The sequence below is a fragment of the Mastigoproctus giganteus genome, chromosome 9, assembly GCF_048544385.1.
Source record: "Mastigoproctus giganteus isolate SK-2022 chromosome 9, ASM4854438v1, whole genome shotgun sequence".
Taxonomy (NCBI): domain Eukaryota; kingdom Metazoa; phylum Arthropoda; class Arachnida; order Uropygi; family Thelyphonidae; genus Mastigoproctus; species Mastigoproctus giganteus.
The window spans coordinates 38,017,921-38,044,803 of NC_143583.1; the positions used below are offsets into that span (position 1 = coordinate 38,017,921).

At 36.4% G+C, this 26,883-nt stretch overlaps 1 protein-coding gene across 1 annotated transcript in view; it reads left to right on the forward strand.

Moving 5' to 3' along the window:
• LOC150080152 (sodium/potassium-transporting ATPase subunit alpha-like) overlaps window positions 1-26,253 on the forward strand; it is a 379,958-nt gene extending 353,705 nt beyond the window's left edge. Inside the window, exons 20-21 of the mRNA XM_090380992.1 lie at window positions 12,999-13,100; window positions 25,164-26,253. Coding sequence (XP_090237118.1) covers window positions 12,999-13,100; window positions 25,164-25,284 — 223 coding nt within the window. The 3' untranslated portion in view covers window positions 25,285-26,253. The remainder of the gene's footprint in view (window positions 1-12,998; window positions 13,101-25,163) is intronic.
• Window positions 26,254-26,883: the final 630 nt, after the last annotated feature.

Genomic DNA, 26,883 nt, shown 5'->3' on the forward strand with positions numbered 1-26,883 from the left:
CCCCAGAACACAAGTTAAGCTAACAGGTTTATAGTTATTTGTGTCACTTTTTGAATTGGAGATACATTTGCACGCATCCAGTCCATGGGGACCTCCCCTAAGTCCGAGGAAGCTCTCATGATTATGGATAAGGTTTGCTTACTTCCTTTGCTGCCTCCTTTAATGTAACTGGATAGACCCATCCACCTCAGGTTCATTTTTTTAGTTTTAATTTCACCAATTTCTTCTCCACTTTGCTCAGTTATTACAAAATCACTTAGCTCCCTGTTAATTTGATAAACTTCTGCACAGTCCTCATGTGTGAATGTAGATGTAAAATACTCATTCAATTTATCAGCTACCTTAGCATGATCATCAATAGTCAATCCATCTATGTTAAGTGGTCCAAGCCAATTCATCCCTTTCCTTTTAGAGTTTATATAAGTAAAGAACTCTTTGCTGTTTTTCTTTGCATCCTTTGCCAAAGATTTCTTGTAATCTGCTTAACCTCCTTTCTGACTTGATTACAGAATAGTTTAGTTTGTATCTGTTGTAGGCTTCTGTCACCTGATAATTTATAAGCATTCCATACATTTTTCTTCTCTGCCACAAGCATCATTAGTTCATCTGACGTCTTTTTAGGCCTAAACTCTGAACAGTATTTCTTAGTTGGAATGAAAAGCCTAGTAGCCTACAAAATTAAATCCCTGAAGGCATTCAGTGTTGGTAACATCATCAGTTGATCCCACTGTGCAAAATTTAAAAACTGTCTAAGACCCCTGTAATTACCTTTACGAAAGCAAAAGCTCTTCCCTTTAGCCTTGATGGTAGTTACATGTTTAATTCCCACATCAGTGCATTGTGATCACTGTTACCCAGTGGTTCCTTTATCTACTAATTTTTAATGCATGAATAATCACTGCTGATAATCAGATCAAGAATATTACTCCCTCTGGTTGTCTCTCGAACATGTTGCATTAGAAAACAGTCATCCAGTGAATCCACAAAAGTCCTGCTAGTGTTGTGAGTGACCAATCCACAAGTTCCAGTCAGTATCTTGAAAGTTAAAATTCCCCATTATGAGACATTCTGATTTACTGTCCCACTCTATTTCTCTGCACAATTTCTCATTATATCATCCGATTCATTAGGCCTATAACACACCTACTCTCATTTTTCCTTTCCCAGTGCTTATGTCAAAGACTCAACATTGCATTGTCAACCAACATCAATTGGATGCACTTCCTTAGATTTTGTGTTTCTTAACTAAAAGCATAACCCCTCTGCCCTTCTTGTCCTATCTATCCTTTCTGTATACATTGTACTCCCCAAATTCCAATTCTGCACTCCTTATATTTGTGTGACACCTCGTCTCTGATATCCCAACAATATTTGCCTTTGATGGCTTGACTAGCACTTCAAGCTCATCAAATTTATTAACTATACTCCTAGCATTGGTGTACATGCAAATATACATGCACCTGTCTCTACTGTTAGTTACCCTAACACAGCCCATATATTTACTTGTTCTTCTATGACTCCCAGCAGTCCTGGGAGTTCCAACGTGTACAACAATACCACCTTTTGTGCCCTTAAAAGATGATATCTGCTGTATGACATCATCGACTTTCCACCTATCCTTCTTGCATAGTATATTCCCAGTCCCCCTGACAGTAGAGTCACTAACAATAACTAGTTCCTTTGGGACCAGAGAATTCTGTCTTGGAGATTGCCTTTGTGTTGTCTGATGCACAGGAGTGAGCTCTGCCATTGAGCTGGGCAGTTGAGAGCTTGATGGCTCCCCTCATTAATTTCTTCAAGGGCATTTACCCTACACCTCAATCTCGTAAGTGCCCATCAGAACGCTGAGTTTGCGCCTAATTTCTTGACACTCTAGACACCTAGCTAGCACACACAAAGGCATCCTCCTTGGGTATATTATGTCCTGTTTTAGAAAGGTTGGAAAACATTTCGCAAATTTTTTGAGAATGCGATGCATTGTAGAATCGCCCCCCTTCGTTTCTCCCGAGTCACAGCACTCTTGGTAGTCTGACATCTTTGCTTTGCAGCTCTAGTCTGGGTCATGATTTCCATTTAAATACAATTTAATTAACAATGAAATTTAATAAGATTAATAATATTCTTGATTAATTAATAATACTATAATAAGCTAACAGATTCCTAATACAGTGCTTCATATTATGCTATCTGGTTTTACTTTATACCTTACCAGTTAGTTTAACTTCTGTTCCAGGTAAAGTAGTGGAGTCACTGTTTACACATGAATTGAAGGATCATCTAGACAGACAGCAGAAATAATTCAGACACAGCATGGATTTGTGGTTTGTTAAGAGAAAGTCTTGTCTGACCAACTTGATTGGATACTATGATGTGGTTACAAAGAAACTGGATGCAAAATATAATTTTGATATCATATACTTGGATTTCAGGAAAGCTTTTGATACTGTTGTGCATGGATGACTACTCTACAAATTGGAGCAGAATGGTATTAAGGGTAAGTTGCTACAATGGATAAAAGGGTGGTAATCAATGGATGCTGCTCTTTGTGGACTAATGTTATTAGTGGAGTTCCACGGGGTTCAGTGTTGGGCCCCTTGTTGTTTTGTATATTTATCAATGATATTGATGAAATGTATATCAAGTTTAGTGTTGAAGTTTGCAGATGATACAAAGGTTGGCAGGGTTGTTAATGACAGTAATGGCAGTGTACTACTGCAACAGGATCTAGAAATTTTGGGCAGATCGGCTGAGAAGTGACAACTGAAGTTTAACATTGACAAATGCAAAGTACTGCATATGGGTAGAAGTACCCCCAGAGGAACGTATCAACTGTGTGGTACTACACTTAGGGTGGTAGAAAATGAAAAAGATCTGAGAGTAATTGTGCAGTCAGATATGAAATTTTCTGAGCAATGCAAGACAGGCTGCAAGGGGTAGAATTTTTTTCAGCCTGGACTGTACTTGTTAACAGGAGAGATTGCTTCTACAGGGATGGGATACACTTAAATAGAAAGGGTGCAAGAATATTTGTTGATGCTATCGAGGCAGTGTTAGGTGGGTCGGAAAACTGATAGCTTGGGGGGAGACAAAGACCAATAGATTGACAGTAGCCACTGGCAGAGGTGAAAGAGATTCTTGCACTGCTTCTATTAGAATGAGCAGAAGCCTGAAAAACAAGATGCATGATATTTCAGACACTGCTGGGAGCCATTGCGGTACAAGTAAACACATGGGTTGTGTTAGGGTAGCTAAGAATAGAAACGGGTGCAGGTATACATGCGTGTACACCAATGCTAGGAGTTTAGTAAATAAATTTGATGAATTTGAGGTATTGCTCAAAACATCAAAGGCAGATATTGTTGGGATATCAGAGACGTGGTGTCACACAGATATAAGGGATGCAGAACTGGAATTTGGGGAGTACAATGTCTACAGAAAGGATAGACAGGATAGGAAGGGGGGGAGGGGTTATGCTATTAGTTAAGAAACACATAAAAACCAAGGAAGTGAAGCCAGTCGACATCGCTGGACAGTGCAGTGTTGAGTCAGTTTGGTGTGACATAAGCATTGGGAGATCAAAATTGAGAGTAGGAGTGTGCTATAGGCCTAATGACTCTGATGAGTATAATAAGAAACTGTACAGGGAAATAGAGTGGGCCAGTAAATCAGAGAGTCTTATAATGGGAGATTTTAATTTCCCAGATATTGACTGGAATTTGGGGGCTGGTCACTCACACACTAGCAGGGCTTTTGTGGATTTATTGGATGATTGTTTTCTACATCAGCATGTTCGGGAGGCAACTAGAGGGAGTAATACTCTTGATTTGATTATCAGCAGTGATTCTTCATGCATTAAGAATCTGCAGATAAATGAACCACTAGGTGGCAGTGATCACAGTGTGCTGAAATGGGATTTACTCAAAGAGGTAACTACCATTAGGGGTAAAGGGAAGGGTTATTGCTTCCGTAAAGGCGACTACGATGGACTGAGACAGTATTTAAATTCTATACAGTGGGACCAACTGATGATGTTACCAACAGCAAATTCAAAATGGGAAGCATTCAAAGAACTTATCTTGGAAGCTACTAGGTTTTACATACCAACTAAGAAATATTGTTCAAGGGTTAGGCCAAAATGGATGTCAGATGAACTAATGAAGCATATGGCAGAGAAAGAAAAATGCATGGGATACTTACAAATTAACACATGACACAGAAGTCTATGATAGATACAAGTTGATATGCAACCAAGTTACAAAGGAGGTTAGGCAGGCGAAGGCAGATTACGAGAAATCCTTGGCAAGGGATGCAAAGAAAAACAGCAAAGAGTTCTTTACTTATGTAAACTCTAGAAGGAAGGGGATGAATCAGATTGGTCCACTTGATATTGATGGGTCAACTGTTGATGATCCTGCTCAAGTAGCTAACAAACTCAATGAATATTTTGCATCGACATTCACACATGAGGAGTTATTCAGCGAGGGAATGCCAGAGGTGTATTCAACTCTGGCAGTAAGCTACAGAATCTTGAAATAACTGGGAGTAAAGTGGAGGAGAAACTGTTGAATATAAACACAAGAAAGGCACCCGGGGTGGATGGGATCTATCCAGTTATATTAAAGGAGGCAGCAAAGGAAGTAAGCAAACCCTTAGCCATAATTATGAGAGCTTCCTTGGACTCAGGGGAGGTACCCATAGACTGGAAATGTGCAAATGTGAACCCAATTCACAAAGGAAGATCAAAGGCTGACACAAGTAATTATAGACCTGTGAGCTTAACTTCTGTTCCAGGAAAATTAATGGAGGCACTGGTTAAAGAAGCACTGCAGGATCATTTAGACAAGACTTGAGTTATAGCTCGGACACAGCATGGCTTTGTTAAGGGGAAGTCTTGCCTGACCAATTTGATTGGATACTGTGATGCAGTCCCAAAAGAACTGGATGCAGGGAATAGCTTTGATATTATATACTTGGATCTTAGAAAGGCTTTTGATACTGTTGCACATGGAAGACTGCTACACAAATTGGAGCAGTGTGACATTGGAGGCAAATTGCTGCTATGGATAAAGGGGTGGTTGAGGGGGAGAAGACAGAGAGTGGTAATCAATGGACACTGCTCATCGTGGACTAATGTTATTAGTGGAGTCCCTCAGGGCTCAGTGTTGGGTCCATTATTGTTTTCTGTATTTATAAATGAAATGTCCAAGTTTGCAGACGATACAAAGGTTGGTAGGGTTGTCAAGGACACTACTGACACTATGCTGCAGCAACAGGATCTGGAAAGGTTGAGCAGATGGGCTGAGAGGTGGCAAATTAAGTTTAACATTGACAAATGTAAAGTACTACACATGGGAAACAGCAACCCCAGAGCAACGTATCAACTCTGTGGTACTACACTGACAGTGGTAGAGAATGAAAGGGACTTGGGGGTGGTTGTGCAGGCAGATATGAAGTTCTCTGAGCAGTGCAGACGGGCTGCAAGAGTAGCTCATGGAGTATTGTCAATGATATACAGGAATTTTTCCAGCAGGGATAAGGAGGTGATTATTCCCTTGTATAAGGCAATGGTCAGGCCACACCTAGAGTACTGTATACAGGTCTGGAGGCCTCATTTCAAGAAGGATGTAGAGCTGCTGGAACGAGTACAGAGAAGGGCAACAAGATTAGTGAATGGAACAAAGTGGTGCTCTTACGAAGAAAGGCTTAAGTTTTGCAAATTACAGTGTCTGGAGACTAGGCACCAGCGAGGTGATCTGATAGAGGTGTATAAAGCCTTGAATGGTTTGAGCATGCTCAGTGCTGATGGGATTCTTCCTCTAGCTCAGAATAATCACCTGAGAGGGCATAAATTCAAATTGAGGAAAGACAGATGTAGGATAGACGTGCGGAAATTTGCCTTTAGCCAGCGGGTGGTTGGTTGGTGGAACAGACTTCCATCCCTTGTAGTGGAGGTTGATAGCCTAAATAAGTTGAAGGCTCAGCTGGACAGGTATTTTTGAACGAACAGAGGGGTGAAGTGGGTTTTTTTTTTTTTTTTTTTTTTGCTGATGCTGCATAAGCTTGCTTTCTTGCATCAAATGCCTCTACTAATGCTAATGCTAAACTGGTCATGAGGTTTTGTCAATGATATACAGGAATTTTGCTAGCATTGAAAAGGAGGTGTTATCCCTTTGTATAAGGTAATGGTTAGAGCAAACCTTGAGTACTGCATACAAGCCCAGAGACCTCATTTTAGGAAGGGTGTAGATTTGCTTGTGAGCATGTACAGAGAAGGGCAACAAGATTGGTGAGGGAAATGGAAGGATCCTCTTACTTAGAGGCTTAAGTTCTGCAAATTGCAGCGGCTGGAAACTAGGCACCTGTGAGGTGATCTGATTGAGGTGTATAAGGCCTTGAATGGGTTGAACATGCTGAATTCTGAAGTAATTCTTCCACTTGCTCAGATTACGAACCTGAGGCGGCATAAATTCAAACTGAGGAAAGACAATTGTAGAACAGATGTGTGGAAATTTGCCTTTAGCCAGCAGGTAGTTAATCGCTGGAACAAACTTCCATCTGTCGTGGAAGTTGATAGCTTAAATAAATTCAAGGAGGAACTGGACAAACGGTTGTGTGAATTCAATCAGTAACATTTTGTTGGTTAGCATTAGCATTAGTAGAGGCATATGATGCAAGAAAGCAGGCTTATGCAGCATCAGCCAAAAAAAACTTCCACTTCACCTCTTTTTTTTTTTTTTTTGGCAGATGCTACATAAGCTCATATGCTTGATTTCTTACGCTATCAGTTTGAGATATATATATACGTTACACTATTTCTTATCAACTACAATATGGCCGCTAGTTCAACAATATTGGTATCAACACCGGGACTCGTAACTTCCAAAAACCGCTGGTTAAATTCAAAATAAAAAGTTAACGAATGCTACTAAACCTATTTAATATCTCTGTAAAACACAACGTACTATGTTAATTAATGAAGAATACGGTAAAAATTAAAAATATTTATCCCTTTACAGCAGCCAAAAATCCACCGACTGTTCTCTTGCACGAGCAGAGCACCCTCTGGTTGCAGTAGATTATGACATAAGGATAATTATGTCTAGGGGTTTGCTAACTTCCCTCACTGCCTCCTTCAGTATAAATGGATAGATTCCAACCACCTCAGGTGACTTTATGTTTAACTTCTACAGTTTCTCCTCCACTTTGATCTCACTTGTTACAAAATCATTTAACTCCCTATTAGTTTTATAATCATCTGGCCCTCTCCTCCTTGAGTGACTACTCGTGTGAATGTAGATGCAAAATAATCATTTAGTTTGGCATCTGTCTGAGAATGATCATCTACAGTCAAACCATTGATATCAAGTGGACCAGTCTGATTCATCCCCCTCCTTTTAGAGTTTATATAAGGAAGTCTTTGCTGTTTTTCTTTGCATCTATTGTCATAGATTTCTTAACTTGCCTTAACCTCCATATATACCATAAGCTTCTGTGTCACTTGATAATTTATGTGCATCCCATACATTTTTTTTCTCTGCCACAAGTCTCATTAGTTCATCTGACATCCATTTGGGCCTAAACCTAGAACAGTATTTCTTAGTTGCAACAAAAAGCTTAGTAGCTTCCAAGATTACTTCCTTGAATGCTTTCCATTTAGAATTTGCTGTTAGTAACATCGGTTGCTTCCACTGTATAGAACTTAAAAAAATCTTTGAGACCACTGTAATCACCTTTACGAAAGCAAAAGCCCTTTCCTTTACCCCTGATGGTAGTTACACCTTTAAGTATATCCTGCATCAGTATACTGTAATCACTGCCACCTGGTTCTTTTGTCTGTAAATTCTTAATGCATAAATAATCACTGCTGATAATCTGATCAAGGGTGTTACTCCCTCTGGTTGCCTCTCTAACATGCTGCTGTAGAAAACAATCATCCATTAAATCCACAAAAGCCTTACTAGTGTATGATTGACCAACTCACAAGATCCAATCAATATCTGGGAAGTGAAAATCCCCCATTATTAGACACTCTGATTTACTAGCCCACTCTGTTTCTCTGTATAATTGTTCATTGTACCCATTAGAATCATTAGGCCTATAACAAGGATAGATGGAACAGGACCAGGGTACGTCTTCTAGGGAAAAAAGTTGATGACAAAGTGTGATATTGTTGTACACTTTGGCACTAATGACCTTAAGAGTAAAAGATCTGCAGATTTACTTAACAAATACAGGTAGGTCAATGTTGAAAAAAAGTCATGAGCTAGGGTTGAATTTGAAAGTGTCTGCAATTCTGAATAGACACAATAGGATGTAGTATATGATGAGAGCCTTGTCAATCAATTTGGCCCTGGAGAGAGATTGTGCAAGGCTCATAGGGTAGAATTTTTTTCAGTATATTTGTGCTTGCTAAAAGGAGAGAGACTTTCTATAGGGATGGGTACGCTTAAATAGAAAGGATTCAATAATATTTGCTGATGCTATCGAGGCAGTGTTAGTTGGGTTGGAAAACTGCTAGCTTGTGGGGGATTCACAGGCTAAAAGATTAACAAGTGCTGATCACAGCATCAGACAGTTATTGTTGGGATATCAGAGACATGGTGTCACACAGATATAAGCAATGCAGAATTTGAATTTGGGTCGTTCAATGTGTACAGGAAGGGAGGAGGGGCTATGCTGTTAGTTAAGGAACACATGAAATCTAATGAAGTGCATCCAGTTGACATTGGCGGATAGTGCAATATTCAGTCAGTTTGACATAAACACTGGGAAAGAGAAAATGAGAGTAGGAATGTGGTATAGACCTAATGACTGATAAGTACAACGAACAATTGTGCAGAGAAATAGTGGGCCAGTAAATCAGAATGTCTTGTAATGGGGGATTTTAACTTTCCAGATATTGACTGGCACTTGAGTTGGTCACTCGTATGCTAGCAAGACTTTGTGGATTTATTGGAGGATTGTTTTCTACAGCAACATGTTCAAGGGGCAACCAGAGGGGGGGGGGTAATACTCTTGATCTCATTATCAGCAGTGATGATGCATGCATTAGGAATTTGCAGATAAAGGAATCACTAGGTGACAGTGATCACAGTCTATTGATGTGGAATTTACTTAAAGATGTAACAACCATCAAGAGTAAAGGGAAGGATTTTTGTTTTCGTAAAGGTGACTACAGTGGTCTGTCAGTTTTTGAATTCTATACAGTGGGCTCAACTGATGATGTTAAAAACAGTGAATTCTAAATGGGAAGCCTTTGGGGAATTAATCTTGGAAGCTACTAGGCATTTCATACCAACAAAGAAATACTATTCAAGATTTAGGCCTAAATGGTTGTCAGATGAACTCGTGAGGCTTGTGGCAGAGAAGAAAAATGCATGGGATGCATATAAATTAGTAGGTGACATAGAAGCCTATGGTAGATATAAGCTAGTCTGTAATCAAGTCACAAAGGAGGTTAGAAAATGAATGCGGATTATGAGAAATCCTTTGCAAAGGATGCAATGAAAAACAACAGACTTAATGTAAACTCTAGAAGGAAGGGAATGAACCAGATTCACCTACTTAGTGTTGGTGGTTTGACTGTTTATGAGCCTGCTCAGATAGCTGACAAACTGAATGAGTATATTGCATCTACATTCACACATGAAGAATTCTGTAAGAAAGGAGAGGACAGAAGTTTACTAAACTCTAACAGAGAGGTAAATGATTTTGTAATAACAGAGTAAAGTGAAGGAGAAATTGTTGAAGTTATACATAAAAAAAAAAAAAAAGGCACCTAGGGTAGATGGAATCTATCCACTTATATTGATGGAGGTTGTGAGGGAAGTAAGCAAACCCTTGGCTATTATTTTGAGAGCATCATTAGTTTTGATGGAGGTCCCCATGGACTGGAGATGTGCAAATTTATCCCCAATTCACAAGGGGGGTTCAAAGGGTGACGCAAATAATTATGGGCTTGTTAGTTTAACTTCTGTTTCGGGGAAAATAATGGAGTCATCATTATTTTCTGAACTATTACTGCAGTCGTATCTAGGTGATGCAGGATCACCTAGACAAGACTGCAGTAATAGTTCAGACACATCATGGGTTTGTTAAGCAGAAGTTTTGTCTGACCAATGTGATCACAAAGAAATTGGATGTAAAAAGTAATTTTGATATTGCACATGGAAGACTGCTGTACAAATTGGAGTTGTATAGCATTAGAGGCAAATTGCTGCAATGGATATAAAAGGGTGGTTGAGTTGGAGAAGACAGTGGTAATCAATGGATACTGCCCTATCTGGACTTACGTTATTAGTGGTGTCCCTCAGGGTTCTGTGTTGGGCCCATTGTTGTTTTTTATATTTATCAAGGATATTGATGAAGGTATATTAAGCTTAATGTCAAAGTTTGCAGATGATACAAAGGTTGGCAGAGTTGTTAATGATAGTAAAAACAGTATGCTACTGCAACAGGATCTAGAAAAGTTAGGTAGATGTGTTGAAAAGTGTCAACTGAAGTTTAGTATTGACAAATGCAATATACTGCATATGGGTAGCAGTAAACCAAGAGAAATGTACCAACTATGTGGTACTACAGTCAGGGAGGTGGGGAATGAAAAAGGCCTGGGATAATTGTGCAATTGGATATGAAGTTCTCTGTGCAGTGCAGATGGGCTGCTGGAGCAGGTCATGGAGTTTTGTCAATGATATATAGGAATTTTGCTTGCAGAGGCAAGGAGGTGATTATACCTTTGTTATAAGGCAATGGTCAGATAAAACCTTGATTACTGCATACATGTATGGAGGCCTCGTTTTAGGAAGGATGTAGAGTTTCAAGATGGAGACTAGGCACCTGCAAGGTGATCTGATTGAGGTGTACAAGGCCTTGAATGGTTTGAGCAGACTCGATGCTGATGGAATACTTCTACTTGCTGAGAGTACGAACACGAGGGGACAAATATTCAAATTGAGGAAAGACAATTGTAGAATAGATGTGTGGAAGTTTGCCTTTAGCCAGCAGGTAGTTGATTGCTGGAACAGACTTCCATCTGTTTTTGGAAGTTGAGCGCTTAAATAAAGTTAAGGCTGAACTAGACAAACATTTGGAGTGACTGGATGGGTGAAATGGGAAGGGTTTTTTTTTTTTTTTTTGTGTATGTGTTTTTTGGGCTGATTCTATATAAGCTTGTTTTTTTTTTTTTTTTGTGTCATATGCCTCAAACTAATGCTAACGCCAAAACTTATAGGCGCCTCCATAGCCAGGTGGGCAGTAGCAGTAGTGCGTAGCACACGCTTCTTGATGAGACTGGGGTTCGAGCCCATGGCCACCAAATATGGGGGATGCAGAAAGGTCAGGGAATGACCACCACATATCCCTAGAGCAATATGGCCTTAGTTGCTAATGCTCCTAAAAACCAAATAACAAACAAGCTAACAAACTCGTACCCTCTTTTTTGCTGTCCCAGTGCTCATGTCTCACCAAACTGACTGATCATTGCACTATCCATCTATGTCAATTGGATCCACTTCCTTAGATTTCATGTGTTAACTAACAGCATAACCCCTCCTCCCTTGCTATCCTGTCTATCCTCTCTGTATACATTGTACTCACCAAATTGCAGTTCCGCATTCCTTATATCTGTGTGACACCACATCTCTGATATCCCAACAATATTGTTGGGATATCAGAGACGTGGTGTCACACACTTTTGGTGTCTTGACCACCACTTAAAATTCATCAAATTTATTTACTATACTCCTTGCATTGGTGCACATGCAAGTATACATGCACCTGTTCTTACTCTTAGTTACTCTAACACAGCCCATGTATTTACTTGTTTCATGACTCCCAGTAGTTCCTGAAATCTCCAGCAATTTGCATTCTGGGCTGCTGCTCATTCCAATAGAAGCAGTGCAAGAATCATTTCCACCTCTGCCTGTGGCTACTGTTAATCTGTGAATCCCCCACCCAAGCTAGCAGTTTTCCAACCCACTTTACATTGCCTCAATAGCATCAGCAAATAGTAGTAGTAGTGGCATGTGATGCAAGAAAGCAAGTGTATGAGCTTATGCAGCATCAGCCAAAAAAAAAAAATAATAATCACGCCATTCCCTCCAAATGCCTGTCCAGTTCCTCATTAAATTTATTTAATCTATCAACTTCCACAACAACAGATGGAAGTTTGTTCCAGCAATTAACCACCCGCTGGCTAAAGGCAAATTTCCACACATCTGTTCTACACCTGTGTTTTCTTAATTTGAATTTATGCCCCCCCTTAGGTTCGTAATCTAAACAAGTGGAAGGATCCCATCAGAATTCAGTGTGCTCAACCCATTCAAGGCCTTATACACCTCAATCAGATCACCGTGCAGGTGCCTAGTCTCCAGCCACTGCAATTTGCAGAACTTAAGCCTCTCTTGGTAAGAGGATCCCTTCATTTCCCTCACCAATCTTATTGTCCTTCTCTGTACACGATCAAGCAAATCTACATCCTTCCTAAAATGAGATCTTCAGACCTGTACGCAGTACTCAAGGTGTGGCCTGACCATTGCCTTATATAGAGGGACAATCACCTCCTTTTCCCTGCTAGCAAAATTCCTATATATCATTGACAAAACCCCATGACCTGCCCTGGCAGCCTGTCTGCATTGCTCAGAAAACTTCATATCTGACTGCAGAATTACTCCCAGGTCTTTTTCATTTTCTACACCTTAAGTGTAGTGCCACACAGTTGGTACGTTTCTCTGGGGTTACTTCTACCCATATGCAGTACTTTGCACTTGTCAAGGTTAAACTTCAGTTGCCACTTCTTAGCCCATCCCTTTCTATTTGAGTTTATCCCATTCGTGTAGAAGCAATCTCTTCTGTTTTATTTTAGATAACATAAATTATCCTGTATGATTAGTTAGCTTTTATTTTGTTAAGTTTCTTTGTGTTATAACTGTTATCAGTAAAAAAAAAAAAAAATTAGCATATGACTGATTTATGTTTTGTTATTGTTAACTGTATTTTAGGAACCATGTACTGACATTTGGCCTGGTATTTGAAACAGCATTAGCTGCATTTTTATGTTACTGCCCTGGTATGGATAAAGGTCTGAGGATGTATCCCCTTAAGTATGTTATTCTTATTAACTTTGCAAGTTTTGTCATTTTTATTTATAGAATTGTTGTAATTATTTGCAGAATTCAAAAAACTCTGCATAGTACAAGAAGTTTAGTCAGCTGCATGCAGCACTGGTCACTTGCAATGATTTCCGTGTAGACTGAAGCGATTTTATTTTGACCAAAATTCAAATGGAAATTTTTATTAATTTTTGACAGTTCTTCAGTATATTTTTAGTTTTCTTATGCAGTTTTTCCCCTTTCAGTTGAGCAGCTTACAGTACTAGAAATTCCAGCGAAAACATTCAAATTTTGGATAGTATTATATAATTTGCTCTTTCAGTACATATGATTATATAATGGAAGAGTATCCATTGTGGGAGTCAGGGAAATAATAAAGGAATTTATACCTCTTCACTGGGGGGGGGGGGGGATTTGTTTATACTTTGGGATAACTTTAGAGGAATTTTCAAGCTAGAGATCTCCTTTATAACCAAACTTTTATATTAGTGTATAACCCTAGCTTCTGTCATTGATAAAAAGATCCATCATAACACAGATTTGCACATTAATTTCTGCTATCAATGATAGAAGCTAGGGCTATACACTAATATAAAAGCCACATGATATGTCCAACATGATGCCATGTTATCTACTAGTTGTACCTAGTAGATAACATTGGGTGTATCATATGAAAAGATTTCAGGACCTTCTGAGCTAAAACTTTAGTGACATTAGGACCCCCTCTCTCTTTTTAGCTTAAATTTTTTCAGTTTTTAAATATTGATAACATATTTTGCACATTATTTGTGGGCCCTCTGAACCACCTTTACAGGTCCCTCTTTATTCCACAGACCAGTTTGAAAAACACTGTTCTAAGCAGTACTTTAGACAAGAGAACTTCATGAAAAACTTTTTTTCCTAAAACCTTTGAATGCTAAAAAGGGCCCAGAAAATGTCAAGTTCTTACTATCATATACATGTTTGATAATAGTGTTAGTATTTATAGTATAGAGAGATTTTTGATAGACAGGTCAACGTCATTCACAACTATTGCAAGATGGATTCATACTACATTTTCTCCCATTTTTGTCAACTGTTAGTCTAAGGAATGCATTGCTTATGTCAGCAGAGTCTGTACCACAAATTATGTGGGTCAAAGACATAGGGTGTATGAGAAGGGGTGGGGGAGATGCTAGTGTGTGACCATGAATTGCATGTAGATTTTCTTTACTATAGTATTAGAATTTGCAACATAATGTAAACAGACAAAACTTATACAGTGCTAACCATAAAGGAAAAAAAAGAAAAGAAATTTTTAAATTTATTCCAGCTACTATCCACTTTCATAGCACTAGGTGAAATTCGGATAGTCTGTAACTCTCTGGCTGAAAGCAGATTTCTGCACATCTGTTCAGCAACCATTCTTTTTCAATTAAAATTCTTATATCTTTATGTGGGTACTCTGAAAGAGTAAAGATAGTATCAACACTTAGTTTGCTGCAAATCTTTGTACCCTTTACAACAAGTCTCTGTCCTTCCTAAAATGAGATGTTTCCAAACCTGCATGCAGTATTCCAGATGGAGCCTAATCATTACTGTGTATAACAAATTAATTACCTCTTTGTCCACATTATCAGTATTCTTGTATATCATTGACAGAACATGAGCTGTTCCAGAAGTATGTTTGCAGTTCATGGAGAAGTTCTTTTCACACTGTATAGTTAACAACTCCCACTCAGGTCTCTTTCCTTCTCTACTAACCATGAACTCAGTTCAACCCAAATGATATGTTATTCCAGCATTATTACTACCCAATGCACAAATATAGTACATATTTATCAATTTTGAACCTCAACTTCCATTTTTCAGCCCATCTGCATAATTTATCTAGATGAAGTAGAATATCCTGATTACTATCATTAACCAATCTGTTTACCTTTGTGTCATTGTGAAACTTAGACATTAACCTGAAATTCTACAACAACATATCACTGTTATACCACTCATATACTTCATCATATCACTGTTACACACATATCATATCAACATTTGGCATTCGCCTTCTGTTGGCAGGTTCTAGTGCCTTACAATATGATCAATAAATATTAAGGGGTCCAACAGTGATCCCTGTGTTACCCCATTCAGCACATTAATCCATGAAGAAGAACAGTTGTCATTTATAACAACTTTGTCTCCTTCCACTTAATCATACCTTTATCCTTTGTAGTAACATGACCCTAATGCTACATTGCTCCAACATATACAACAGTTGTTCATGATGTTAAAATTATTCTTTGCATCCAATTCCTTTGTAATGACCTCATAATAGCTAATCAGACTGGTTATGAATAATTTTATACCAAGAATTTTGCAAACTTCATTACAAGATCAGTTGCATTTTGGGCTCAAGTCTGTTTGTATTATTTATTACTAGGTGTAGCCATTTAAAGCCAGGCTGAATCAGCATGGTTTAAGCGATATGGTAATGAGCATATGTTGGTTGAGTGTCTAAGGGCTAACCTTAAACCTGTTCTAATATAATGTTAGCCCTTGAATTATTTATTGGCAGATTAGAAGATGGAGATTTGAATGTATTAATTCAAATCCAGAAATTGCTTGAATGTTTGCTAATTTTGTTATTAAGTCATTTAAGGAAATGAGATCCTTTGGTCTCACTTGATGCTGTAGATTAATTTCTTAGGTATCTGGATTGTTTAGTATTTTATTTTTTTTATTTTGTATAAAGTGATGCTAGATCATGATGCCCTTCCTCTCCATTGGCTGGGTTGGAAATCTAGTATGCATGGAGCTAAATGGTCAACTTTTGTGATATGGATTTCATTTTAATATATTTTTAATTAATGCCCAATAAGTGTAAGAGCTTGCTCAGAAAGCTTTATTGAGAAATTTATGTGTGTGGGTAGGCGTAAGCCCCTATCAAGATGATCTTGCATTGCTTTATTCACTCCATTATTTTTCCAATCAAAGAGGTCATATTTACAGGTGTGCAGTAACCACTTTCACCCTTGGAACCAGCCTTGAGAACAAGCAGTACATTTTCACATCTTCATTTGGCATGGACATCCCTTGAATCTATGATTGCTGTTGTAATTATGGACGAAATCATACATAACCTGTTTTGCTGATGCTTTTAATATATTTGGATAGATTTCCTCAGCCTCGGGTGCAAGAAGTTGTATTAGCCCGATTACGGATAGGCCACACGCACCTGACCCATCTTTATCTGCTTGCGGCCACTGATCACCTGCGGTGCACAAAGTGCAACACTCAGCTCACTGTCCAACATCTACTTATTGATTGCCCCAAATACAGTACTGAGCGAGAAGCTATGTTTACCTCATTTTCCACGATGAACACCGCTTTCAGCATTTCTGATCTACTGGCAGACATGCCACGTGACCAAAATTTTTGATTTTCCTCAAACTAATAAAACTGTACAACATTGGTATAAACTTGAATAACATCTATACAGATATAACTATGTATTTAACATCGCCATAGTTAGCCGCATTATGGCCTTTGCTGCTCTTGCACCGTAAAGCCTACAAACAAAACAAAAAGGCCTCGGGTGCTTTGTTCATTTTTATTTTCAGAAATTTATTTTTCACTTTACTTTTGATTCTTATAAGATCAACTTCCAATTAGTATTAAATAAACTTCCTCTAAAAATATTGTATGTAAATGTGTATGAAAAATATTTATTCAGTTTATCAGAAACTTGCACAGAATCATCAATTGCTGTGCCATTAATATCCAGTATGGTTCATCTCTTTCCTACTTTTCTTTGCACTCTTAGCCAAATGCTTCTCATAATCTGCCTTTAGTCTAAACCATGAAAAATATCTCTTAGATGGTATAAATGCTTAACCCTCCTCTCAAACACTTGGCATTTACTTTTTTTTTTAATTTAATATCAGTTGATCCCACTGAAAAGGTTTTAAAAATTGTCTGAGCCCACTTTAATCACTTTTAAAAAAAACAAACAAAATCCCTTTCCATTACTCTTGGCAGAGTTATTTCTTTGTTTAATTCCCACATCAATACACAATGATCATTGCTACATAATGATTCATTACTTGATTTTTAATACAATGAATTACTACTGATAACTAGAATATTTATTTAATGTATTAGATTATTAGTGACTGTAGATGAAACATGAGACCATCACTTTGGCTCTGAAACAAAAGAACCATTAAAGCAGTGAAAAAATTGATCCTTCTTTTGATACTACAAACGATACTTTTGTCCTGAAAGACAAAACAAGCATTTTCAAAAGAAACGATTTGACAAGTTCCAAGGAGTTGACCATCCATCAAAGGCACTCTATGATAATTATTTCTGAAATGACCAGTTTTCAATTTTCACTCTTCCCAACATTGAAAACTAGAAAGCTCTACTTTGAATTTTCTTCAAAACTGTTATCCCTTCAGCTATTTGCATTTGAAAGTTGTTTTCAGTTATCAACAACTTAGTCAAAAGAAAAAACTCCATACAAGGTATTCTTGTGGTAATAATCTGACTACATTAATTCTTCTCAGTGGAGCCAAACTATATCCTTCCCGACTATAGAAATTACAAGTCAAAGACAAGGGTTGCAGATTTTGTCTGATATGCACAAATCATACCCAAGAATTAAATGTATATCAACAAATAAGTATGATTTTTGAAGCTTAAAAATTTCCAAAGTTTGAAAATCAGACTTTCTAGTTTAGAAAACAAGAGACGTTATTCGAGTTTTAAATAAAATTGATGTTTGTAATTAAAGAGTGGGAGAAAAAACGTGCATGAAATATCGTAAATTTTATAGATCTTTGAACGAGCCAGTTTCCTATGCATTATTCCGTAGAAAGAATATACCATGTACACAGGAAAAAAACGGATTGAAGCGACAGTTGTAAGTAACCAATCAATCCAAAAAGGGTTCTGTGGGTACAAACCTAGCCAATAAGACAAATTCTGATGAGTCAGGACAGGAAATGACCTATGAGTCGTACGTCCACCTGTTACCACCAAACTGGGGGGGGGGACAGAAACATGTGTACCTGTTTAATTTAAGTATTCTTTCAAAAGTAAACTACCAAAAAAAATTTATTTCACTTTTTTTAAGCTGTCAGGAATAAAAACAAATCTGGTTTTTTTTTTTTATTTTTTGGGATAGAAATATGGCTTGTTCGTGAAAATCGAGTTGTTTGTGTTCAAACATTAAGTTAATAATGTTTAAAAAGCCATAAGTACTTTGTCTATTCGTTACACAGACTAAAAGAACCATCAGCACTGAAATTTTACCTCATAAAATTAGAGATTTTTCATAATTTCCAGAGTGATAGCTACAGCGTGGTAGTAGTTCCGAGTTTTGACAAGAATCAGTTCCAAAGTCACCTCTCTGGAAAACTGGTTCCAGAAATGACCGAGCGATATATGGGGTTTTTTAAAGGCCGTATTTCTCTATATTTTCTGCCGATTTGCATGGCATTAAGATCTAAATGTGATTGCTTTCTGTCTTTTGCACTTCAAAACAGTTAACAGATTAAAATTAAAGTTTGAAGATTGTTTGGAACACCAATTCATTTTTTTCTGTATCATGTTGTTTATGAACTTTATGTGTAAAAGGCAAGCAGATGATAATGTACATTTGAAAATAAACACACGTTCCGGAATATTTTTTTTCCATGAGAATTGTGCTGGTTTTAATTCAGGCTTTGAAAATACAGATATGAAAGAAAAAATTTTGTCTGTAGTTTTTCCAGTGAGGAAAATATCTATTTAATTTTAAAAAATATATATATCCATTAAATTCCAAAAGAAAAGGCACATTTTATCATTTTCACATGTTTAGTGATATGTGGTTAATGCTATACGGTTATAAGGCAGAAATTATCACTGATTTTTGCCACTATATTCCGCTTTTTTGTGTGCTGAACCCGTACAATCCCTTGGAAGGAGATTGTGATTTTGTGTTTATGTGATTTTGAATTTAGCCTGTCAATATAAATAGAAGAAAAAATATTGTAAATTCAAAATAAACCCAACACTCGCATCTGTTTTCCCCATGTGAATAACAAGAGCAAAGCTAACAGTGTTTGTTTGATGATTTTAGATTTTCAAAAAGGTAGCTACAGACAATGGGGGGATATATATATATATATATACATTTTATTCCGAAGAAGGGAAATGAATATCAGGTTATATTTTCAACCAAACAGAAATCGTGTGCAGATACAGTGGAATCAGAAATTTAAAATGTTTTTAGACACACACACACACACACACACAGGTTTTTACTTTTTAAAGTTTTTCCCAATTTGGATCCATCAGAAATCATATTCACTTCTTGAACATAAAACGATTGTTTGTTCACTTCAAACAGGAAATGTCCTCCCCTCCTCCAAATGGATTGGTACCTCCCAAAAGCTATGTTTGGTACTTCTCTTTCCGAGTGGAAATGATAAGCTTAGTTAACTGGAGTTAGTGGCATGTACAAGCATGTTTTGTGAAGATGAAATCTGATGATATTCAAAAATAACACGTTTGTGGTTAGGGTCGAGAATTTAGAGTTTATTTTGCAAATTTCCCCATCAGGTAAGTGCAAAAAAAAGGGCTGAATGTGAGTAAAGCTAACTTTGCTTTTGAAATTTCATCAGTCCTTGTGATTCCTAAACATAATTACTGTTTTACACCTATAGAGATATAGGTGTAAAAATAAACTGTTGATGATAGAAATATATATTCTGTATATCTTTTTCAAGAGGAAAATATCCATTTTAATTATATAGCCAGAATAAAATCAAATTGTCTAGTTCTCAACATTCCCAAATTACAGTTTTTGAGAAAATAACATAATCATTGCAGATAAACTTGATAAACTCCAAGGAAACACATTGATTTAAGTTTTCAGATTTTCAAGAATAGGTGGAACTTTGGATGAAAATCTAAGAATACAGATAATTTTATTTTGTTGGGACCCACATCCTCCTGGGGACCTGTCTCCGAGAACTTCATTCAAACCCTATCCCATTACTTCAATGACTGTGCTCAGGTTGCTGGAAAATTGAATAGGTATTTCACAGCTACATTTGCACATGAGAAATTCATTAGGAGAGTGGATGCCAGACGTTTATCAAACTCCAACAGGGAGCTAAATGACTTTGTGATAACAGAAAGGAATTTGGAAGAGATTGTTCAAGCTGAACATAAAAGAAAAAAAAAGCACATGGTGTATGGGACCTCTTGCCATCCACCATATTAAGGGAGGCAGCAAAGAAGGTAAACAAACCTTTAGCCATTATTATGAGAGTATCCTTGTATTTAGGAGAGGTCACTATGGACTGGATATGTGCAAATGTATCCCCAATTCATAAAGGGGGATCAAAAGGTGACATTAGTAATTACAGACCTGTCAGCTTAACATCTGTTCCAGGAAAAATAATAATTACTTCTTAAATAAGTAATACAGAACCATCTGGATAGGAATGCAATTATACTGCAATCACAGCATGGATTTTTTTAAGGGGCAGTCTTTTCTAACCAATCGGATAAGTTACTATAATGCAGTGACCAAGGAACTGGATGCACAAAAAGTAATTTTGATAGGCTTTCTCATATACTTGGATTTCAGGAAGGCTTTTGATACTGTTACACATAACACTGCTCTATAAACTGGAGAACTTTATGGATAAAAGGATAGTTAAATGAAAGAAGACAGAGTGGTTATCAATGGGCACTGCTCTTTGTGGACTAATGTTATCAGTGGAGTCCCCAGGATTCAGCGCAGGCCCATTGTTGTTTTCAGTTGTTTATTAATAATATTGATGAAGTTATATCATATCAGGCTTAATGTCAAAGTTTGCGGATGATACAAAGGTTGGCTGGGTGGTTAACAACAGTAATCAGGATGAACTACTGCAACAAGATCTAGGAAAATTGTAATAGTAGTAGTGGCATGTGATGCAAGAAAGCATGTTTATGCAGCATCAGCCAAAAAAAAAAAAAAAAAATCACGCCATTCCCTCCAAATTGCCTGTCCAGTTCCTCCTTAAACTTATTCAACCTATCAACTTCCACAACAACAGATGGAAGTTTGTTCCAGCAATTAACCACCCGCTGGCTAAAGGCAAATTTCCGCACATTTCTTCTACATCTGTCTTTTCTTAATTTGAATTTATGCCCCCTTAGGTTTGTAATCTGAACAAGTGGAAGGATCCCATCAGAATTCAGCGTACTCAACTCATTCAAGGCCTTATATACCTTGAATTGTGTTGATAGGCTCAGAAATGGCAGTTGAAGTTTAATATTGACAAATGCAAAGTACTGCATATGGGTAGCAGTAATCCCAGAGTTACTTATCAATTATGTGGGATTACACTCAGGGTAATGGAAAATGAAAAAAAAACTTGGCATAATTGTGCAGTCAGATATGAAATCTCTGAGCAGTGCAGTCATGCTACCAGAACAGCTCATGGGTTTTGTCAATGCTATACAGAAACTTTGCTAGCAGAGATAAGGAGGTGATTACCCCTTTGTACAAGGCCATGGTTAGCTGCACTTTGAGTATTGTGTACAGGTCTAGAGGGCTCACTTTAGGAAGGATGTAGATCTGCTGGAATGGGTACAGAGAAAGGCAGCCAGATTGATGAAGGGAAAAAAATGGGGATGCTCTTATCAAGAAAGGCTACTACTTTGTCTGGAGAACAGGCAAGGACCTGCTGGGAGATCTTTTTGAGATGTTTAAGGTCTTGCATAGATTGAGTAAGTTAAATGTTGATGGCATTCTTCCTCATGCTGAGATTAAACACGAGGGGGAATAAATTCAAGTTGGAGGATTTTTGCAGGATAAATATGCAGAAAGTTGCAAATCAGCCAGCCAGTGGTTGATTGTTGGACCAAACTTCTGTCTGTTATTGTGGAAGTGGTTGGTTTGAATAAATTCGTGGAAGAACTAGACAAATTCTTGGTTGGTATGGATGGGTGAAATGTATAGGTTTTATTTTATTTTATTTTTTTTGTGTCATTTGCTACTATTTTATCCAAACAGTATTGAGTTGTGCACATAATGTCTGTACTGTTTGCTTGCTTACTTGTGTGAGAATCATCCAGAATCTATGTACAATTCAAAATTGTTTGTGAATCAACTTTTAAAATTTGTTCATCATGGTTTTTATTGTTATAATAAAAGATGACATTAAATAGTGAACAGTTTTAAACTACTGTATACGGCTTTTATCTTTCAAGATTATTAAAAGCACACATTATGCAAAGGTTTGCTTGGTGATGCTCTGAAAAGCAGTGTGCCCCCTGAAAGATCAAGTTATAAATTTGTGACATGTTTTATTCTAGATCTTGTTATAACTGAGTTGTAGCTTTCAGAATTTAAGTACTTAAAAATAAACAGCTGCAAGAAAATCTGCTGCTCAGAATAGTTACATGCCCATAGGAACTCATCATAATTGAATATTAATAGAAGAATAAGAGAAATTTACCTCAATCTGATACGTAGACACTTCCGTTCTACGTATCAGATGGACAGAAGTATTCTACGTATCAGATTGAGGTAAATTTCTCTTATTCTTCTACTAATATTGAAATAAATTGAATGAAGGGGTTTGGGGAAACTGTTTTATCGATTTGTGATCAAGGGCGGCATTGTGGAGAAAGCATTTCAAATTGAAATGTACTTAATAAAACTGGACATATCACACTCTATCAACATCAGGAGTTTGGATTTTTGTTAGCAGGCCAAATCAAAATTTAAATTCCCAAAAGTTTCTTGACGAGATCAATTTTCTACTTATTTGCAGAATGAACCATTGTGATTACTGCATTTAGGGAACAGAAGAACTTCAGGAAGTCTGCAGCATGGCTACCCAAAAATTGTCTGGGCTGTTCTCAGGAAATTGCATAAATCATCCTTTTTTGAAGGTGCTGCTGCTAATTGTGAAAGATAAGTTGCAAAATTCTCTCTCTCTTTCCTGAACTTTGACTCAACTTTCTAATAACACTTTCTAGCAGGTTATTGTGTTTTACTATTCTTTGAGTGTGGCAGTTACTGGTTAAATTCTTCCCTGTACTTCCCAGAGGAGATTGACAGAGTTTGGCCATTTTCTTGGTCACTTCACTTAATTTACTAACTGAAGCTATATTTCTGGGGGACCTAAGGGCCCAGATCACAATGCAATTTGTGAGATTATCCAACAGCAAATGGAGGCATTCTCAGCAGTTGGGAAAATTATATTGATTGATGTACATGAACAACGGTGACATGATTATTATTATTATTAGCCATATGGTGCAAGGAAGCCTGAGGCTTTTTCTGAGTTACCGTGAGAGCGAGAGTCAGAAGTAGAAGGGAATCGCCAAGAAAGAGAAGAATGATGATATCCAGCTGAGGACCCTGGGTGTGGCAAGCCCATAGTCACCAGAAGTGAGGCCCCCCCCCATGTATATTGAAATCTACAATTGTATGCTGCAGGTTGTTAAAACTTTAACTCTACTTTCATGTGCACATTTTCAGTCTTATCTGTTTTCAAAGTTATGATTTAAAAGTGTACAAGGACATTATAAAGACCCCCTATGTTGATAAGGAGAGCTGGAAAAAAATGAAAGTGCAGATTATACTTTGTGTGGGAAAATGACTGATTTAATGCTTATTTTCTTTAATCACATGTGGCCCTTATTCACGTGTGTTGATTCATGAATAGATAGGCATTTTTCTGAGATGTTGTGTACCACTGAATCAGTATAGTGATTTATACTATGACTGATGTCTTCATGTATTGGTGAGTAGACTTGCACTAAATACCTTACTACATTCATTTTGATCTATGAATTTTACTACAGCAAAACCTCAAATTTTGTGTTAAGAAAATAACTAGTAATTTAGAAAATGTACAGTATATTCATGAAGGAAATTTGTAGTATTATTACTTATAAATATTTAAAAAACAAACTAAGTAATTCAAAATATTGAAAGTTAATTAGTAATACAAATTTTATAATCTCTAGTGCTGTTTAAAAAAAATTAAACAAATGAATAATTCCAGTAAATACGTGCTATAATATTAATAGCAGGTGTGTGTATATTTTTTAAAGTGACACTATAAACTATTATAGTGTCATTTTTAATAAATACACATGAAATTTTTGTACTGTTAAATTTAATTTGATTTGAAAAAATTTAAACTGAAATATTCTAAATAATTACATAGTAATTTACATAGTATAATAATTACTTTTTAGTAAATGTTTCTAGGCAACACTACAACAATTCATTTATATACATTTCTTTTGTTAGTTTATTAAAATATATCCCTATCAAAGCCTGAAGATGGGATCTAATAGAGATCCCAAAGAATAGCTGACAGTGCAAATTTTGGAGTTGTTTTGATGTGGTGGGGGGGGGAGTGATCAGTTGTATATAAATACTTGAACCTTAAATAGTAACCACAATCATTTCTAAAAACATCACCATTTATGTGGACTTTTATAGGTAATCAAACACAGTACCAGGTATCTACAGAAATGTTTTCTGTCCACACTACTTTAGACTTAAAGTGCATAATTGCTGAAATTGCTGTTGAATCTCTGTCATTGTGCATGTCTTTCTCAATTGAAGGCTTGGCAATTATGTTTATTGCTCACCTAAGGAAAGTTACACAAAGCATCACATGTTGCAGTGTAAGTTTAGCATTGTATATAAATAGTTGAGTATAAATTGTATATAAATAAAAACTTACACTGCAACATGTGATGCTTTGTGTAACTTTAGCATTGTGAAACATGCTGGGTAAAAGTTATGGAACAATTGCCAATGCAAGTCCTTTTTTTTTTTTTTTTTTTTTTGTAACTTGAACTTTAGAATGTTATCATTGTTGCTATAATAGCAATTGCATTATGGTGTAACTATTACAGCAGCTCTATACAATGTTTAAGATTAAAAAATCTGTTCAAGAAATAATTTAAGTATTACCAGATTTTAGGTTCTGTTCACTATGAAAGTAATTCTAGATGAAACCAAAGTGCATTTATTATTTTAATTTTTTTTTTCTTTTATAGAATCAACTGGTGGCTGCCTGCACTGCCATTCTCACTGTTAATTTTTGTATATGATGAAGTGCGGAGGTTTATCTTGCGACGCAATCCAGGTGGCTGGGTAGAAAGAGAAACATATTACTGATGTGCTCATTTTTGTTGCCTTTTTATGAATTTTACAGCTTTACATTGTCTTGGGAAGCACCTATCAGCCCAGATGTACATGTGTACTTTAGATTGAACACTGTGAACCTGCAGGCATGGCAGCATTTTTTTTCTTTTTTCACTTTTTTATTATTTTTTTAAATATGCACTTTAGTGAATGAAGGGCCAGGTTGTGTTCGGGAAAATAGTGATGGATTTTGACAACTGAGAATGTTCAAATATTGTATTATAAATAATTTTAACTAAAATATGCAATTCAACCTGCTCCCACTGAAACTTTTTTTAATTCAATCTCCACTTATCAAGAAGAATGCTGCCATTTCTGAAGTGTGGCATTTAATGTATACATATAATTGTTGGTTATTTGTAGATGGTTCATTTCAGATGTAGATAAGACCATATTTAGTTATCATCGTGGATTTTTCATTAGTGCTTTGGCACGGAGTAATTGTTACGGTTTGTAGAAAACTTTTGTAGAGATTATGGTAGCTGATATTTGAAATATATTGAACTTTAAATTTATTGTTATAAACTTTATACTGAATATTTCCTGCATTATGCCAACATTTTGATCAGTGTTTTATTTTATTTTCTTTTTATGTTTTTCCCTCAATTTTTTTTCTTATAATCAAAACTTTATAAACATTCCAGAATCATGGTTCCAAAGATCTGTAAACTTTTTGGCACAAGAGGGAGGAAAATATTTGAAATATTCTCTATTGAAAAGCATGTTAAAATAATATATACAAATTAGTGTAGGGGAGGGTATTAGGGTAATTCAATATAATATTTTATTTTGTTATGTAGCCATAAGTGCTGCTGATATTCAGCAAAATGTTGTTCATTATTGATTATTATATTGTCATATTGATACAAAAGTGCTTACATGTATATTTTATTTCTCTGTTCTTCACCCTCTTGGTGGCCCTATTAAAACATAATCAGTGACTAAAATATATATGAAAAAGTATTGTTCAACTTTTTAAAAACAAAAAAAAAAAAAAAAAAAAATTTGCTCACACATGCATCAAAAAATATAGCATTTTTGTCTTGTTAAAACATTTACAAACAGTTACATTTCTGATGAATTTTAATCATAATGTGTGCACAAGTCTACAGTTATTTGAATAAAGTATTTTGTCAGCTGTTGTCTGTGTGTGTTGCTCCTGAGAATAAATACATTCACCACTTAGTCAACTATTTACTCAAATATTGACTCTAGTAAATTAGTTTTCGTCAGCAGAAAATATTAATCTGCGAATAGTGCATATCTGATTTATAGTATAGAGATCTGGCCATTTCTTTTTGAGTCTTGCATTTTTTTTTTTTTTTTTTTCTCTCTTCCTTTAGCTGTGGATTATAAAAATAATGAAGTATGTTATAAATACATTCACCACTTAGTCTTGGAGTATATTAAGTACACACTGCAGAATTATTCACAGCCATTCTTTCAGGAAGGGATGGGTGACTCTTGGGTTTGTTATTTTTAGAGAAGGAATGTTCTTATTCCTTTCATTTCCCACTTTTCTACCATAATGTTTGTGATATGATAGTGGGACATGCTCAAATTTCCATTATA